At 46.0% G+C, this 17,929-nt stretch overlaps 1 protein-coding gene across 1 annotated transcript in view; it reads right to left on the bottom strand.

Moving 5' to 3' along the window:
- Positions 1–1,942: 1,942 nt before the first annotated feature.
- Positions 1,943–17,929, bottom strand: part of NUP205 (nucleoporin 205) — a 63,154-nt gene continuing 47,167 nt past the window's right edge. The window contains exons 31-43 of the mRNA XM_068142725.1: positions 16,634–16,782; positions 15,673–15,864; positions 14,946–15,067; positions 13,693–13,831; positions 13,356–13,482; positions 12,266–12,342; positions 9,218–9,346; positions 8,051–8,177; positions 7,320–7,486; positions 6,130–6,253; positions 5,117–5,242; positions 3,921–4,000; positions 1,943–2,299 (exon numbers count right to left, since the gene is read on the bottom strand). Coding sequence (XP_067998826.1) covers positions 2,147–2,299; positions 3,921–4,000; positions 5,117–5,242; positions 6,130–6,253; positions 7,320–7,486; positions 8,051–8,177; positions 9,218–9,346; positions 12,266–12,342; positions 13,356–13,482; positions 13,693–13,831; positions 14,946–15,067; positions 15,673–15,864; positions 16,634–16,782 — 1,712 coding nt within the window. The 3' untranslated portion in view covers positions 1,943–2,146. The remainder of the gene's footprint in view (positions 2,300–3,920; positions 4,001–5,116; positions 5,243–6,129; positions 6,254–7,319; positions 7,487–8,050; positions 8,178–9,217; positions 9,347–12,265; positions 12,343–13,355; positions 13,483–13,692; positions 13,832–14,945; positions 15,068–15,672; positions 15,865–16,633; positions 16,783–17,929) is intronic.

Raw genomic sequence — 17,929 nt, 5'->3', positions numbered from 1 at the left:
GACGAGCGCTGCAGCCTGCCTGCAGCAGGCTTCTCCCCGCTTGGAAAACAAGCAAATCGGTAAACTCCCCTCCTCTCGGCCCGCCGAGCTCCCTGGCCGCCTGGCTCCTGCGGCAGAAGCGCTGAGCTCCCGCAGCGGTTGGGCGTGCGGGAGCCGTCGCTAGCCTGCGGCTGGGCAGCTCGGCGCCGGCAGCCGGCACTTGGCCACAGCTACAGCCGCAGCGGCGCCTGCCTTGCCTTTGCCGTCGAGAAGTGGACAACAAAGCCAGTGAGGAGACGCCGTCAGCTACTGGAAGTTACAGGATATAGCATTGGCTCTCGTGGGTGTGACCAGCAAGCAGGTCGAGGGAGTTCTGCTCCTCTACGCTGCCCCAGTGAGGCCTCATCTGGAGTATTGTGTCCAGTTCTGGGCTCCCCAGTTCAAGAAAGACAGGGAACTACTAGAGAGAAGCTAACACAGGGCCACGAGAATGACTAAGGGACTGGAACATCCCCAGAGACCTCGGGCTGTTGAGCCTGGAGAAGAGAAGGCTGAGAGGGGATCTAATCGATGTTTACAAATACCTTAAGGGTGGCTTGTCAACATGAACTGGTGCCCAGTGACAGGACAAGGGGCCACAGATACAAAACCACAGGAAATACTACCTCAACATGAAGAAAACCTTCTTTGCTATGACAGTGCCAAAGTGCTGGAACAGGCTGTCCAGAGAGGTCTTCTTTGGAGGCTTTCCAAATGCACACAGTCACATTCCTATGCAGCTTGCTTTAGGCCATCCTGCTTTGCCAGGGTGGGTTGACTAGATGATCTCCAGGGGGCACTTCCAACCCCTACCACTCTCTGATTCTGTGGATAAAAATGTTACCAAAATCCCACACAGCAAGCAGCTGTTTACCCAATGGCATTTTCTAAACTGCAGCAAAATCCTCTGAGCAGGCAGAACTCTGCAGTTACCTTCTTGGACTACTTGAGAAACTGTACCTCATTTCCTGGTGTTCACTGAGATGGTGGAAAAACAATAACCCTCTTGAGAATCAACAGACAAAGTCCCAACTCTGTAAACCATTAATCTCCTTGCTGCTCCTATGGAATAGCTAACAGCCATCACCTGATAGCAGGGCTGTCCTCAAGCCCTGCAGAAAAGATGATGTCATTAAGCTTGTGCAATTGGTTTGAGCAAGTGTAAAAGCATAAAAATGGGGAAAAAATCATAAATGGAATGAAAACTCTGGGGAGGTAGAATTTGCAAGGCACACATGGAAAACTGGGCTTTAAGATCAGACTGCAGTAAGAGAGAAATCCAACAGCTCTCATGTCCATCATCAGTGATTATGCTGTATTCTCTGTCACATGAGACATTCGTATCTCCTTGTCTCTTATGAGAGCAACCTGCAAGTACAGAACCAACCCAACCACTCAAGCATGTTGGTTCCAACCTCATGCACTTTTTTACTCATGCCTTTATAGTCCTGTTCCTGCAAGAGCAGCACAGAAAACTTCACTCCCCCAGGCCATAAGGCAGTCACCTGCCATGACTTTCCCCATAGCTTTTTATTTCCTCATCTCAACTTGTCCAAACAGCAGCAGCTTGTGCTGAAAAAAAGGCAGGAGGAGAAGGAGGAGCAGAAACAAACAGTTCACAGTGCAAAATGATGACCTTTCCTACAGAATCCACACCAGAGTGATCAGAGCCTGCTGGAAGGTGCCCTTGCACCAACCAGGGGGCCTGGACAGGATGACCTTTGCAGGTCCCTTCCAACCTGATGCAGTCTGTGAGTCTGAACCTTGAAGCCCATGTTCTCATGACACCTGGTGTGAAGGACAGCATCAACAGACACAGATATCCACACATGTAAGATCATCACAGTTGCAGAACTCCTTTTGGCTTCCTTTGTGTCCTCCCTTGGAAAGCTTGCTTGCTTCAACTTCCACATTAATCATGAGGTGGTGCAAAAGAATCCTTTATTTTTGCTGTCCGGTTGGGAGCAGCAGGAAGGAATACACAAAAGTGACTCGCAGGGATTAGAAAAGGAAGAGTAACAAAAGCTTTCTGACATCATTTAGAAAATTGTATGATCTACAAAAGTGATGCTCCAGAAGGCCTGCTCCACTACCTTGCTCCAAGGGGCAAGCAGCACGCAGCAGTCCTTCAGGTCCTTGATATCCTCAGGAGGCCACGGATTCGTCTAACAAGAGCTTGAATAAAGGTGTAGCGTGAGCGAACCTTGGAGTACAGCCCTTCAATGTCCAGAAGCTTCTTCTGCAGAGACTCACCAAAGCTGTTCGTGGCTTCAATCTGAAGCTGAGAAACAAGAGATTTGTTGCAGTCCCCAATACAAAATCATCTTGGTCAGGAATCTCAGCTTATCTGTCATCAGCTACCTGGCACCCCTTTCGCTGTGGTTTGTCCTCTAAACCACTTTCAAAAGTATGTTTCTCCTGACTCCCCTCATGAGTCCAGCCTGCATTCTTCCCTTCTGTTTTTCTCTTAAATTAAATAATAGATTAGCCTTCTGCAGAGGGTTTTGGATGACTCAGGGCATTTACAGATTATGGACAGACACATAAAACAAAGTTTATATTTACATGATCTTCTGGGACTTTCAGCCTGGAGAAGAGAAGGCTCTGAGGAGACAGAGATGGGGAAAAAAGACATGGGGTAGTGGGGGAGGACACAGAGAGAGAGAGAGAAAAAAAGGCAGGGAGTAAGATGGGGGGAAAAGAGAGAGAGGAAAAAAAGAGACACAGAGAGAGACAGAGGAAGGAAAAAAGAGAGAAAGAGAGAGGGAGGGAGGAAGGAAAAAAAAGAGAGAGGGAGGGAGGAAGGAAAAAAAAGAGGGAGGAAGGAAAAAAAAGAGGGAGGAAGGAAAAAAAAGAGGGAGGAAGGAAAAAAAAGAGGGAGGAAGGAAAAAAAAGAGGGAGGGAGGGAGGAAGGAAAAAAAGAGAGAGGGAGGGAGGAAGGAAAAAAAGAGAGAGGGAGGGAGGAAGGAAAAAAAGAGAGAGGGAGGGAGGAAGGAAAAAAAGAGAGAGGGAGGGAGGAAGGAAAAAAAGAGAGAGGGAGGGAGGAAGGAAAAAAAGAGAGAGGGAGGGAGGAAGGAAAAAAAAGAGAGAGGGAGGGAGGAAGGGAAAAAAAGAGAGGGAGGGAGGAAGGGAAAAAAAGAGAGGGAGGGAGGAAGGGAAAAAAAGAGAGGGAGGGAGGAAGGGAAAAAAAGAGAGGGAGGGAGGAAGGGAAAAAAAGAGAGGGAGGAAGGGAAAAAAAGAGAGGGAGGAAGGAAAAAAAGAGAGGGAGGAAGGAAAAAAGAGAGGGAGGAAGGAAAAAAAGAGAGGGAGGAAGGAAAAAAAGAGAGGGAGGAAGGAAAAAAAGAGAGGGAGGAAGGAAAAAAAGAGAGGGAGGAAGGAAAAAAAGAGAGAGAGAGGGAGGAAGGAAAAAAAGAGAGAGAGAGGGAGGAAGGAAAAAAAGAGAGAGAGAGGGAGGAAGGAAAAAAAGAGAGAGAGAGACAGAGGAAGGAAAAGAGAGAGAGAGACAGAGGAAGGAAAAGAGAGAGAGAGAGAGAGAGAGAGACAGAGGAAGGAAAAGAGAGAGAGAGAGAAGAAGGGAAAAAGACACAGAGAGACAGAGGAAGGGAAAAAGAGAGAGAGACAGGAAAAAAATGACAGAGAGAGAGATGGGGGAGGAAAAGACAGAGAGACAGGCAAAGGAGGGTGGGAAAAGACACAGAGGAAAAAGAGGGGAAAAAATAGAGGAAAAAGAGAGAGGAAAGATAGGGGAGAAATGACAGAGAAAAAAATTGCAACAATTAATTAATCCTAGATTAAGTTAGGTCCTATTGGTGTTGCCACAGGCTGTTTGGAGGTGGGAGAACTACAGTCAGGCTGCTCTCATTAGCTGTGCTTTATCTTTCCAGCACACTCTCACACCTCACCTGCTCGATGTCATGCTGGCTCACTCGATTCAGTCCGCTGCCGAAATCCAGGCTGGGCTCTGAACGGAAGGAGTCCAGCCCTAGAAAAGGAGACATTAGAATTAGGACCTGGCCCTCACCACATCAAGTCACAACAGAAGTTTGAAATGCAGTGTTACAAGTGGTCAGGAAGTCAGAAATGAGACTAATTTGGTTTTTACTTACATCATTTAGTGCAAATGCATCAAGCCAGAGCCATAAATCATTCTGACGACAACACAGCGCTAAGCGAAAAGCCTCTCCCCAGATCACTTCTCCCTTTCTCATTGCCTCCCACTCTTTTTTATGTTTTAACCCAAAATCCAACCAGTTTTAAATCCTCTGGCAAGTGAATGGTGCCTACAACTATAAGAATACCTTTAAAACCACAAGTATCAATTCTTCATTTCACCTTAGATTATTATATTGATTCCCCCCCCCCCCCGTAAGTTGTTTATGAATCACTGATCTTATTATACTCTTTGAACTTCACTGAACAGCAGGGGGAAAAGATTTTCTTTTTCTCTGGAGGGTTAAGTGCAACAGACAAAATCCAGCAGCCTGTGACTTGACAGTATTTGTATTGCTGATTTTCCAGCAGGAAAGCCAAAGGAATGAGTAATAAAATCTCTTTTATTAACTATAAATGGCAAAATATTAATAGAAGCAAGTAAGTTTTAAAGTTAACCATCAGCAGTTAGTCAAAAGCACTTTGGTTGATAGATTGGTTTGGGTTGGAAGGGACCTTGAAGATCATCTGGTTCTAACCCCCTGCCATGGGCAGGGACAGCTTCCACTAGACCAGGTTGCTCAAGGCCTCATCTAACCTGGCCTTGAACACCCCCAGGGAGGGGGCATCCATGATCTCCCTGGGCAACCTGTTCCAGTGTCTCACCTCCCTCATTGCCAAGAATTTCTTCCTAATCTCCAGGCTAAATCTACCCTCCTCAAGCTTCAATCCATTCCCCCTCATCCTATCACCACAAGCCCTTTTACAAGTCCTACCCCACCTTTCTTGTAGGCCCCCTTCAGGTACTGCAAGGCTGCTATAAGGTCTCCCTGGAGCCTTTTCTTCTCCAGGCTGAACAGCCCCAACACTCACAGCCTGTCCCCACAGGGAAAGTGCTCCAACCCTCTGATCATCTGCATGGTACTCCTGTGGACCTGAGAAACTTTACCTTGCAGCCTTCCTTTCTTAAATGACATCCTGGAGGACAGGGGGTCTTGGGAGTCAGTGGGTGTGCAATGCAGGAGATAATGTTCCAGATGACGCCAAAGAATGAAGAGACATGTTTCTATGATATCTGTAGACACAGCCAAGTGAAGGAGTGTAATTTTGTTGTCAGGGGATTGTGCTCTTACAGATGAGCACATCTACACACTTTAAAGCAGCTGCAGATGTTAGATCAACCATCTGTCACTCCTCCAGCAGAAGCTTCTCACCTCCACTGCTGTGGCCTGGTAATGGATCACTTGCTCTCTCCTTAATCCTTACACTTAGTGCAGTGCTGGCTAGGTTACTTCAAAGTCTGCTACTCACCCTTGAACAGGCTTTCAAACCAACACTGTGCACCAGAGCACAGTGTGAGTGCTCATGTGATTTGTAATGATAGCTCAGCTGCAAAGACAGTGATCTAAAGCTGAGGATGGCAGCAAGATCTAAAGCTACAACAGGTGAGCCTCCAAAACCACATCTTTCCCACAGTAGCTTTCAGAGGAAAACTCTCATCTGCTGCAGCCTGTGTTGTATGTGACTAGTTGCCTCCACAGAATGAGTGGTGTTTATGAGATGAAGTTCATGCAAGGCTGACTGCAAGACTGGAAACTCCAAGTTGCTTGGGCAGGCACCTCAAAATTCATTTCCAAGACATTTCTTCCACCACACTGCACATTGAGTGAATGCTTAGTGGAAAAAACTGGGCTGTAGTAACTTACGCCATCATAACCCTGCAGAAACTCCTATAGCAAGGTCTCCAGGATGGGAATTACTACCTTGAGAGTATTTCCACTGGGACAAGAGCAGAACAATGTCTCTGACTGGTTTGCTTTTCAGGATTTCAAATGTCCTTTTGGCAAAAGGTGCTGTTCAAAGTGGGCAGAAAATTAGGTTCAAAACAACACAACACAACTTATCATTTCTCTGCTTTTCTGGAGCAGTGCCTTGCAGGTTATGTCAGTTTCAGAAGGATACAAGAACAGAGTGAAAGCAGCTTGGCTCGGTTGTTTATCAGCTTCACCAGGCGTCGCCTTGCCAGAACGTACTTTTGGGAAGTGGAGATCTTGTCAACTCCAGCTGGCATGACTGACTGACACAGCTGTGGTAAGAGAGAGAACAAGAAGGTGGTAACAGATCACAGAACATCAAAAGAAATAAGCAAATAAAATGATCTATTGATATCTAAAGCTTCCTTGTTAGCAGCTATTTCTTCAAAACTCTGTCTCTGTTCTGAGTTTGCATAACCTTCCTGACCAAAAAAATAAAGGGAGACATTCTGTGTATTCTGAACAGGAGCCAGCAGTGTGCCCAGGTGGCCAAGAAGGCCAATGGCATCCTGGCCTGCATAAGAAAGTGTGGCCAGCAGGAGCAGGGAAGTCATTGTGCCCCTGTACTCAGCACTGGTTAGGCCACACCTTGAGTCCTGTGTCCAGTTCTGGGCCCCTCAGTTTAAGAAGGACATTGAGACTCTTGAATGTGTCCAGAGAAGGGCAACAAGGCTGGGGAGAGGCCTCGAGCACAGCCCTGTGAGGAGAGGCTGAGGGAGCTGGGATTGTTTAGCCTGGAGAAGAGGAGGCTCAGGGGAAACCTTATTGCTGTCTACAACTACCTGAAGGGTGGTTGTAACCAGGAGGGGATTGATTTCTTCTCCCAGGCAATCAGCACCAGAACAAGAGGACACAGTTTCAGACTGTGCCAAGGGAGGTTTACGCTCAAGGTGAGGAGAAACTTCTTTACAGAGAGAGTTGTTAACCTTTGGAATGTGCTGCCCAGGGAGGTGGTAGAGTCTCCATCCCTGGAGGTGTTCAAGAGGGGACTGGATGTGGCACTTGGTGCCATGGTTTAGTAGTCATGAGGTCTTGGTGACAGGTTGGACTTGATGATCTTTGAGATCTCTTCCAACCTTATCAATTCTATGATTCTATGTATTCCCAACTATAATGAAAAACACAACCTCTACAAAGTTAAGCTCAGTATTTCCCTTGAAGGTTTAGGTCACTCATTCTACATACCCCTTCCTCACCTGTCAAAAGGAACATGCACAAGAATTGCAACAATTTACTTACCTAAGACACTTTGGAGCCTGTTACAGCAGTTTCTACCTTAACAGCTATGTCTAAGTTAACCATAGAGAGACTGCAGGGTCAGAAGAATTAATTTATTACCTCTTTAATTTCATCTGGTGGGAGCTGCTCCACGTTCTGCAGCTTGTTGACACTCTGCCGATGGCTGTCATAGTAACTGAAGAAATCACTGGTGCTCTGCTTCAGCAGGTAGACAATAATCCCCAAGCCAGGCAAGTGCCAGTAGGGCACCACTGGTGCCTGTGCATCTAGGCAAGATAAAGAAGATTTCTTACTATTTGCTCATCATGTTTTCCTCTTTTTACTAAGAACAAGAAATCAGTGCTGTGTGCTCTCTGTCAAAGTAGAATCACAGAATGGCTTAGGTTGGAAAGGACCTTAAAGATAGCCAACCTCCCTGCCGTGGGCAGGGATGCCTCTCAGCTAGACTCAGCTGCTCAAGGCCTCATCCAATCTGGCCTTGAACACCTCCAGGGAGGGGGAATCCATAACCTCCATGGGGAGCCTGTTTAAGTGTCTCACTACTCTCACAGGAAAGTATTTCTTCCTCATCTCCAATCTAAATGTACACTCCTCAAGCTTCAACCCATCCCCTCTCACCCTACCACTACAAGCCCTTGTACAAAGTCCCTTCCTTTCTTTGTAGGCTGCTTTCAGGTATTGGAGGGTCACTATAAAGTCTCCTTGGAGCCTCCAGTACTGGCATAAAGTGATTAAGTCTATGTTAAACTACAGCCTGTGGTTCATTATTTTGTACCAGGTCAAAACATCACAGCATTTAGTCTCACAAAACTGCAAGACAAAAGGCTCACCCTGCCGAGGCCCATCTCGGTTGGTTGATTCCGACAGGCTAGGAGTGAACAGGCAAACAGAGTGCTGAAAGCTGGGGGCACTTTGCAACATCAGGGACTCACAGTACTCCATCACATTTGCACAGATCTGCCAAAAGAAATAAAAAATTGTAGCATTTCAGTTACAAGAACTACAGGCTCAACTTTAAATGCATAAATGTCAAGAACACCTTGAGCACCTCCAGAAAGAGGGCATCCACAGCCTCTCTGAACAAACCATTCCAGAGTCTCACCACCCTCATACTGAAGAGCTTCTAAGATCCAGTCTAAACCTGCTCTCCCTCAGCTTAAAACCATTTCCCCTTGTCCTATCACAAGACACTCTTATGAAAAGTCTCTTTCCAGCCTTCTTGTAGGGTCCTTTCAGGCATTGGAAGGCAGCTCTAACGTCCCCTGAGGCTTCTCTTCTGCTGCACACTCCCAGTTCTCTCTGCCTGTCCTCATAGCAGAGGTGCTCCAGCTCCAGGATAATCTTTGTGGCCCTCCTCTGGACTTGCTCCAACAGTTCTAATGTCCTTCTTATGATGGGGACACCAGAACTGGATACAGTATTCAGGGTGAGGTCCCACAAGAGCGGAGTCGAGGGGCAGAATGCCCTCTCTTCCCTGCTGGGCATACTCCTCTGGATGCAGCCCAGCACACAGCTGCCTTCTAGGCTGTATGAGCACACTGCCAGCTCATGGTGAGCTTCTCACCAATTAATACACCCCTAAGACTCCTTCTTCAGAGCTACTCAACCCATTCTGCACCCAGCCTGTATTTGTGCCTGGGATTGACCTGACCCAGCTGCAGGACCTTGCACTTTGACTTGTTGAACCTCAATCAGTTGTCACTGACCCACTTCTCAGACCTGTTAAGATCCCTGTGGATGCCATCCTTTCTCTCAGGTGAGTCCACTGCATCACAGAGCTTGGTGGCATCAGCAAGCTTGCTGAGGGTGCACCCAATGCCACTGTCAAAGATGTTAAACAGCACTGGACCCAGTACAGACCCCTGAGGTACCCCACTTGTCACTGGTCTCCACCTGGCCACCAAGCCGTTGATGACAACATTTGGGGGTGACCGCCTGGCCAGGTCCTTAGCCACCGAGTGCTCTGTCCATCAATTCCACGTCTCTTGCGCCCTTACCTGTTGCATGGCCAGCTCAGTTTCATCCCTCTTGTTCATTCTGTCTCCCTCTGCATTCTCATCTTGCAGTTTGAACTGGCGCAGCCTGTCCGAGCCTCCAAACCGACTGAGGAGCCCTAAGCACTGGCGCTGCCGGGGGAAATCAACACGCCAATTAGCAGCTCAACGAAACGAAGCGCAGGATTCCTTGCACTCTGAGAGCTTCACAGCAAGGACAGCAATGCAGACAAAACTTTCAGCACTTTGGAAATGAAACTTCAAATTCCTGACCTGCTGTTTTTGCTCATGTCTAATCAATTGAGGAACTAATGGCACCCTAGAGCAGCTCACTGAGAGGTGAATGCAATTCAGAAGTGCACAGCTTGGTCTTGTGTCTCCTCCAGACTGTTTATACTGACTAGCACCAATGACAGCTTAGATTTAGCCATTTTCACTTAAAACATCTTTACCTATGTAGGCAAACTAAAAAAATAAATAAATCACAGAATCACAGAGTATTAGGGGTTGGAAGGGACCTCCAGGGATCACTGAGTCCAACCTCCCTGCAAAGCAGAGCCTCTTAGGGCAGGTCACACAGGAATGCATCCAGGTGTGTTTTGAAGACCTCAATTCCATGATTCTATGATTCAAGCCCTTAGACAACAGTCAGCAACCTACTTTGGACACACAATGCTGCCTGCATGCTGAGAGACAACACCTAGCCTTCCCCACAGAGAAATTCTCCTGTTTAGGTTGTCTCTGACTGTAGCAGTCATAGGCTGAGTCTGCTGCTATTCATTTAGTCTGCTGCCTCATGCCAGCTTCAAAATCAAAGTGCTGGCTGGAGGAAAGTATTATGGGGCTTGAAGTTCAAAATCTAAAATGGGAGGCTTCCTGTCCCAGTTGCTGCTTTTGGGGTCTGGGTTTTTCAGTGCTGGCTCTTCTGCTGAAATGGCAGCAGGACAGGGAAGGATGGGAGAACACAGGATGTCAGGGGTTGGAAGGACCCAAAGAGATCATCAAGTCCAACCCCCCTGCCAGAGCAGGACCATACAGTCTAGCTCAGGTCACACAGGAATGCATCCAGACAGGCCTTGAAAGTCTCCAGGGAAGGAGTCTCCACAACCTCTCTGGGGAGCCTGTTTCAGTGCTCTGTGATCCTTACAGTAAAGAAGTTCCCCCTTGTGTTGAGGTGGAGCCTCCTGTGCTGCAGCTTACATCCATTGCTCCTTGTTCCATCAAAGAGAGCAAGTGAGCAGAGCCTGTCCCCTCCCTCCTGATCCCTCCCTCCTGATCCTCCTGATCATTTATTATTTCCCCTCTAAGTCTTCTCTTCTCCAGACTAAAAAGCCCCAGGTCCCTCAGCCTCTCCTCGTAAGGCATATGCTGGATATGAAGACAATAAGCTCCATAAAGACAGAGTGCAAACCCAATTCAATTGTTTCACAAAAACAAGCGACAAGCAATAAATTTGGGGTTAGTTCACACATGGCTGTTAAGGTCACTGAAGTGCTTCAGACTCTAAGTCACTTTTGTGTGCAATGGGGGGGAAAAAAAACCAGATATGAAAAGGTTAAAGGTTTTTTTGGCAATTACTTTTGGGGCAGAGTAAACCACTCTGCTTTTATTGCTTGATTACAGTAACAGGATGAACTAGAGAGAAGAGTTACAGTAGCAGATGACTGACTGACAATTTTGATCAGCACAGGCCAGCTTTCAACTAAAATCATTACAATTCTTTATGAAAAAGATAGTAGGGGGGAAAAATAGGAAGAAATTATCTTCCTGCTTTCCCAGGGGACTTTCATGCCAACAAGTTGGGGTACGCCATATTCTGCTCCATCATTACAGCAGTCAGTTATGGCTGGCTACTTTGCTTCAGGCTGGTCAGCCTAAGAGTTCCTATCAGTGTTCAGAGAACACAGCTTTCTCTTGCACCCACTAATTTGATAGGGTAGCTCTCTTTCTACAGATAGCTTTCAGTGAACTATTTTGTTACAGAAGGCCTTGCTCACACAAACCACAAAGCTTCAGAAACGTTGCTGAGCTGTAAAGAGATCTGCAAGGAGAGCTTTTGAGCAAGACTTTATTCTCTCATGGCTTTCACTCTGGTTTCTAAGTCAGGGTTGTTTTTTCCAAAGGGGAAGATGGACATAAAACACCAGCATGTCTGATACTCCAAACAGCTGAGCTGGAGACATGCTCCTGGCAAAAGTGGTAACAGCATTTCCATCTTGCTGGAGGGTCTCCAGAGAAGGGCAACAAAGAATGTAAAGGGCTTAGAGAACAAGTCTGGTGAGGAGTGGCTAAGGGAACTGAGTTGTTTAGTATGACAAGAGGAGGCTGAGGGGAGACCTCATTGCTCTCTACAACTACCTAAGAGGTTTGAGTGAGGTGGGACTTGGTCTCCTCTCTCTAGTATCAGGTGATAGGATGAGAGTAAATTGTGCCTGGGGGGATTTGGACTGGATATTAGGACAGAAGAGTGGTCAGGCATTGGAACAGGCTGCCCAGGGAGGTGGTGGAATCACCATCCCAGGTGTTCCAAGAAATGTGTGGACATGGCACTTCTGGACACGGTTTAATGGCCATGGTGATCAGAGGTTGACAGTTGGACTTGATCTTTCCCAAGCAAAACAATTCTGTGACCCTATGCTTTCATGTTGACCTCAAACTCTTCTTCTCCTCCACATAAGAGAGTCTTAAATTAGGGTTGGAAACCAAGTCCCTGGCACAACTCTGATGTTGCCAAATGTTCTATCTTTTCTACTTGGCTGGCGGGGGGGAACAACCAAACCCACAAAACCAACCCAGAAACCACAAACCAAACCCAAACAAAAAATGCCAACCAACCCAAATTACCAAACCCACACACCACACAAACCACCACACTCCCACAACAAATCACCCTCACTCCCTCCCAGAAGAGCCCAAACCACCACACCTTCTCAATGGCAGAAAACAAACCCTTCATAACCGTTAGTAGTCAAGAGTACAAAGCCAGGAAGCAGCTGATCTACACACACACACAATTTAAAAGGCCAAGTGTTAAATATAGAACCCTAGTACCTGAAATCTGCCTATGTGTCCTTGCAGCTCCATCTGCATCCCTTCATTAACATCAATGTCCAGCTCGCTCACGAGTCCTGATAAAAGATAGAGTCACTGAAATATCTCAGAGTTTGTGGTTTTCTTCTACCCCCTCCCCACCAGATTTATGCAATGTATCCATTTAAATCCAAACACTGACCAGAGGAATCTCATCCACACCTACAACTTCTATTTTGCACACTGTTTGAGGGAAAACCCTCAGCTATGAATGAATGCAGCTATTGTGGGATGCTTGAGAGCATGCAACTTACTGCTCTGCTGGGTGGTTAAAAGGTAGAGGTGGGGAGGAAGAGAGGTTGGCATGAAAATTGCAGCTGTTGTGCAAAGCCCAGTCTACTGTAAGGAAATAAGCACTGAGGCTCAAAGCTATGGCTTTGCACTCCTTTCTACAGCAGTCAAAGACATTCATTCAATCGAAATAGAGAAGTCATTGTTGAAATGGAAGCAAGTCTTCCAGCATGCAGGGGAAATCACTATATCCATCACAGTAATTATTAGTCCTCTGGAAAGGGAAGTCACCCAAGAGGGATAGAATAGAATAGAATAGACCAGACCTTTGAGATCTTCAAGTCCAACCTATCACCCAACACCATCTAATCAACTAAACATGGCACCAAGCACCCCATCCAGTCTCTTCCTAAACACTTCCAGGGATGGTGACTCCACCACCTCCCTGGGCAGCACATTCCAATGGCAAATCTCTCTTTCTGGGAAGAGCTTCTTCCTGAGATCCAACCTAAACCTCCCCTGGTGCAGCTTGAGACTGTGTCCTCTTGTTCTGGTGCTGGTTGCCTGGGAGAAGAGACCAACCCCCACCTGGCTGTAACCTCCCTTCAGGTAGTTGCACTATGTCCACTGCAAAACCACCATATTAATTCAAGAACAACTATTTAATAGATCTTTATTTTTCCTAGAACTCTACATACCAAGAAAATTCTGTACTGCAATAAATATTCCCTTCTATTGCTTTACAGAAAGGAAAGCATGAGATTCATGCCATGAGCTTCATGCAGATAGAGCTAAAAGACTTCAGAACTGCAGTTCCTACCAGGCAAGGCTGCCTTGCTGATGATTCCTGTCAAGGAGGCGAGCTCCTGGAGAGATCCAACGCTAACCTCTTGACACCTCAGGATTGCCTGGATAGTATCTGAATGGGAAATCAGAAACTGCAAAACCTGTACCACAAGAGAAGATAAGAATGAATCAACAATTGGCAGGGTGCAGACAGGAAGCCATGCTTTTCCTCTTGGAGGATTCTCAAGTGACCAGTGAAGATGGGATTGATTCAATATTTTTTCTTTAAAACAGCTTACTTCCAGAGGAAAAGGACATCACTGCTTTGGATGAGCAGCAATGGTGATTCTCTAGCACCTTTTGGAGCTTACCTGTCCTGCTGCCTGCAGGTGTTGTGCCATGCTGGATGTGAGGATCACTTGGCACAGCTGAAGAGCAGGAAGAAGAATCTGGCGGTAACGTTCCACAGGAGCAGGAATGAACACTGGGGCATCTCTCATTGCATACATTCTTAGGAGGTTTCAAAAGAAAGGCAACATTAAATTTAAAGGGAAAAAAGGGAAGAAAAAAGAGGGGGAAAAAAAAGGATAAAGAGTACAAGAAAAGTGGAGTCCATTAGTGAGGCAAAGCCTTGACTTATAATCACCCTCAGGTACCTACTAACAAGTGTATTTCAATAGCAGGTCTGTACTTGAACTGAGTTTATACTGGAGAAGCAACAAATTCCTGATACACAGCACAACTGATGCAATTCACCCAGAAAGCTGCTGCCAGACATCTCCTCTAAGCAGAGAACATGACTTCTTTAGTACACTAAATCAGATTACCATGTGGTAGAAATATGACATCTGCTTTATGCAAAACTAAACAGTCTCAATTATTTTAGGAAGAGATGTGCTTAATTCTAAAGCAGCTGATAAATACAGTCCTCTACAGATGCTTTGTGTGTTTCATACAATCTTATGCATCTCATTGGCACTTTTAAATGGAGCACTTGTCTAAGCCTTCAATTTCTCTGAAGCATTTCAACCCCCAGGATGTCAGCCAGAGCTGTAAATTTAAAGCAAGGACTGAGGTTTGAAATCAGCTAACCCTTAACCAGGCTATTTCCTTCTCCAAGATATTCTCTTGGTCATCTCACAGTAACTAGTAACATGGCAAAACCTGAAGAAACTTGTCAATCAATAGATAACTGAAGTTTTATTTAGGTCTTTAAACACATCATTCAGTATTTCAGAAGCAATATTTAATTCACTGTGCTCTCATTAGTGGCTCTATGAGGGAGGACATTTTGTTCACCAGCTACAAGGCCTCCAAAATAAAGTGTACAGTGTAAGCTGGATTTTGAACATTATCACTTAGACTGTAGACACTTCCTAAGGTCTCAAATAAGCTTTTGCATCATCTAAGTAGCTGGACATGCATACACAACTTCACACCCATTTGTCTGGAATTTTTCCCTCCATGAAAGGGAGGTTTAGACTGAACTGATGGGTTCCAGAAACACACACACAAAGAATATACTCACAAATCCTTACTCAGAAGGCTTGTGGCTATAAAAAGACATCATATGCTTCCAGAACTGTATTCCAGTTTCTAAATCAGCCAGGGAACCAATACCTACCCTTGATGGTCTGTTTCAGGTCGCATGTCATACACTTGGCACTGTGCAAGCCTCACAATCACCCCAGACCGCAACAGCTCTAATGCCCCTTGCTGACTTTTTGCTACTCTAGTGAGAAATGCCTAGAGAAGAGAAGAGAAGAGAAGGGTAAGTATTGGAGATGAGACTTAGTAGGACTCTTTTCTCTCCTGATTTCAGCATCATTTCAAAGAGCATTATTTTCACAGTATTGCCTGGATTAGAAAAGTCCAGAGATTAGCCCAACACTGACAAGCCCTTGACTAAACTATAGCCCTAAGCGCTACATCTGCACAACTCTTAAATGCATCCAGGGATGAGGACTTCACCCCATCCCTGGGCAAACTTGAGGAAACTGTCTCTGAGTGCAATCAATGTGAAGTACAGATAAACAACTTTTCAGAATCACAGAATATTGGAGGTTGGAAGGAACCTCCAGAGATCGTTGAGTCCAACCCGACCGCCAAAGCAGCATCACCTAGGGCAGGCTGCACAGGAACACATCCAGACAGGTCCTGGAAGTCTCCACAGAAGGAGACACCACAACCTCTCTGGGCAGCCTGTTCCAGGGCTCCATCCCCCTCCCCATAAAGAGGTGTCTCATGTGTTGAGGTGGAACCTCCACTGCTCTAGCTTGTACCCATTGTTCCTTGTCCTGTCACTGCACACCCCACCCCACACCACAAAAGGCTTTCCAAAGTCCCATTACCATTTTGGACTCGTAGGTGTACAGAGCTTTCAGTAAAGGAGGCTGAGGCGTGAGCAAGCTCTGAAGAGTGAGATCATCATCTGCTAGGCTATCCACAAGCACCTTCAGGTAACCACTATTGGAGAGATACAACAGCCACTGCTGCTGCTTGTCTACTGAAACAATACGATCGAGCAGAGCCAAAGCCAGCATCTGGGATGGAGGAAGAAGAGGGAAGGAAGTAAAACAAGAAAACCCAAACAATCAAAACACAATTAAATCTCTGAGATTAATGAGATTCCTAATAAATCCCTAGAAATATGACACAGTAAGTAGTTCCTTCTCACAGCTTTTTAACAGCAGAGTGCATTTCTGCGCTACCACCACAATCCTTTAAGTGGAAAAGGCTTTTCAGATTTCTTCCTGCTTTAACACAGTAGGACCCAATTACCTTTTCTCTATTATCCTTTAATAAATTATTACAGAGGTTGAGCAATAACTATGCCAAAATATTTTAATGAAGTACTGCTTCAAGCACTCTTTCTATCTACAACTAGTTTGCATTCTGATTGGATTCCTGTCCACTGAAGTTAAGAGCTGAAAATATTTCTTCCTGAAGTCCAACTTTCCCGAAGTGGGAAAAGAAACTGATTAAAGCCTACAATTGAACAATAATCATCAATAAATGCAGGTCATCCTTACAAATCTCTTTTTTTTTTTTGCAGCAATTCTTGCTACCCCTATTTTTAAACAACAGCCCATGCAGCTTTTTTGGAGAAAGGAAATCAATATGCATGAATGTCTCTACTTTCAACAGCTTGAAGGATGAGTGGGAGGACAGAAACATGAAGGAGATTATGAATCTGCACACATTAAAAAAAATGTTCTAGTTCAACCTCATGAAGTTTCCCTTTTCTGCACAGCAGCAAAGTGTTGTTTAAAACAGAACAAACAGCAGGTGCAAAGGAAGAGGTTTACTTACCCGGCCTATCTCATGACCGTCACAAGCGTCACGACAGACCACCTCCATGAGAGCTGCCCCATAGCTCTCAATAATTGCCATGTTCTCCCGTTGCAGTTTACTAAACACATCTTCAGGAGCTGTCAGACGTTCCCACATAGTTTTCTTAGCTGCAAAAAGCAAGTAAACCATAACAAAAAAACAAATGAGAAACACAAAGATGAGCAGCTTAAGGTTAGCTTAGCTACAGTACAGCTAAGGCTGCTCCGTCAGGGCATTCCTGGATGGAATACCTTAGGTGATCCTGCTTTGGCAGGGGGGGTTGGACTCAATGATCTCTGGATTGAAACGCAAAATATTCTCCTACAAATCACAGAACTGATTTGGTTGGAAAAGACCTTTGAGATAAAACAGAACAGGTTGGAAGAGACCTTCAAGATCATTGTGTCCAACCTATCATCCAACACCACCTAATCAACTAAACCATGGCACCAAGCACCCCATCAAGTCCCCTCCTGAACACCTCCAGTGATGATGACTCCACCACCTCCTCGGGCAGCTCATTCCAATGGGCAATCACTCTCTCTGTGTAAAACTTCCTCCTGACCTCCAGCCTAAACCTCCCCTGGTGCAGCCTGAGACTGTGTCCTCTTGTTCTGGTACTGGTTGCCTGGGAGAAGAGGCCAACCTCTGCCTGTCTACAACCTCTCTTAAGGTAGTTGTAGAGAGCAATAAGGTCACCCCTGAGTCTCCTCTTCTCCAGGCTAAGCAACCCCAGCTCCCTCAGCCTCTCCTCATAGGGCTTGTGTTCCAAACCCCTCACCAGCTTTGTTGCCCTTCTCTGGACACGCTCCAGCAAGTCAACATCCTTCCTAAACTGAGGGGCCCAGAACTGGACACAGGACTCCAGGTGTGGCCTAACCAGTGCAGTGTACAGGGGCAGAATGAACTCCCTGTTCCTGCTGGCCACACTGTTCCTGATACAGGCCAGGATGCCATTGGCCCTCCTGGCTGCCTGGGCACACTGCAGGATCTTCAAGTCCAACCATTCATTCTTGCCTGAGTATCACACACAGGCAAGACAGCACACACACACAAAAATGTGTGTACCTCTATGCATACACCACCCTTGCAAATATATAGTCTGCTTTCCATATAGAGCATCTTAGAATCATTTTAAGCAGACCACTAGGCCTAAGAACATTCACTGGGACCACAACACTCAATTCTGAAGGGAAGTGAATGGGGTGACTCAAGTGGGAAAAGGGCTGAATCCAAAGGCAACAATAAACTACAAAAGGGACATAAATTCAAATG

This window comes from Melanerpes formicivorus, unplaced genomic scaffold (assembly GCF_026170545.1).
Source record: "Melanerpes formicivorus ecotype bairdi unplaced genomic scaffold, bMelFor1.0.p_v2 SCAF_8, whole genome shotgun sequence".
NCBI classification, from domain to species: domain Eukaryota; kingdom Metazoa; phylum Chordata; class Aves; order Piciformes; family Picidae; genus Melanerpes; species Melanerpes formicivorus.
The sequence above is the reverse complement of the archived record's forward strand: the minus strand, read 5'-3'. Positions and strand labels throughout refer to the sequence as shown.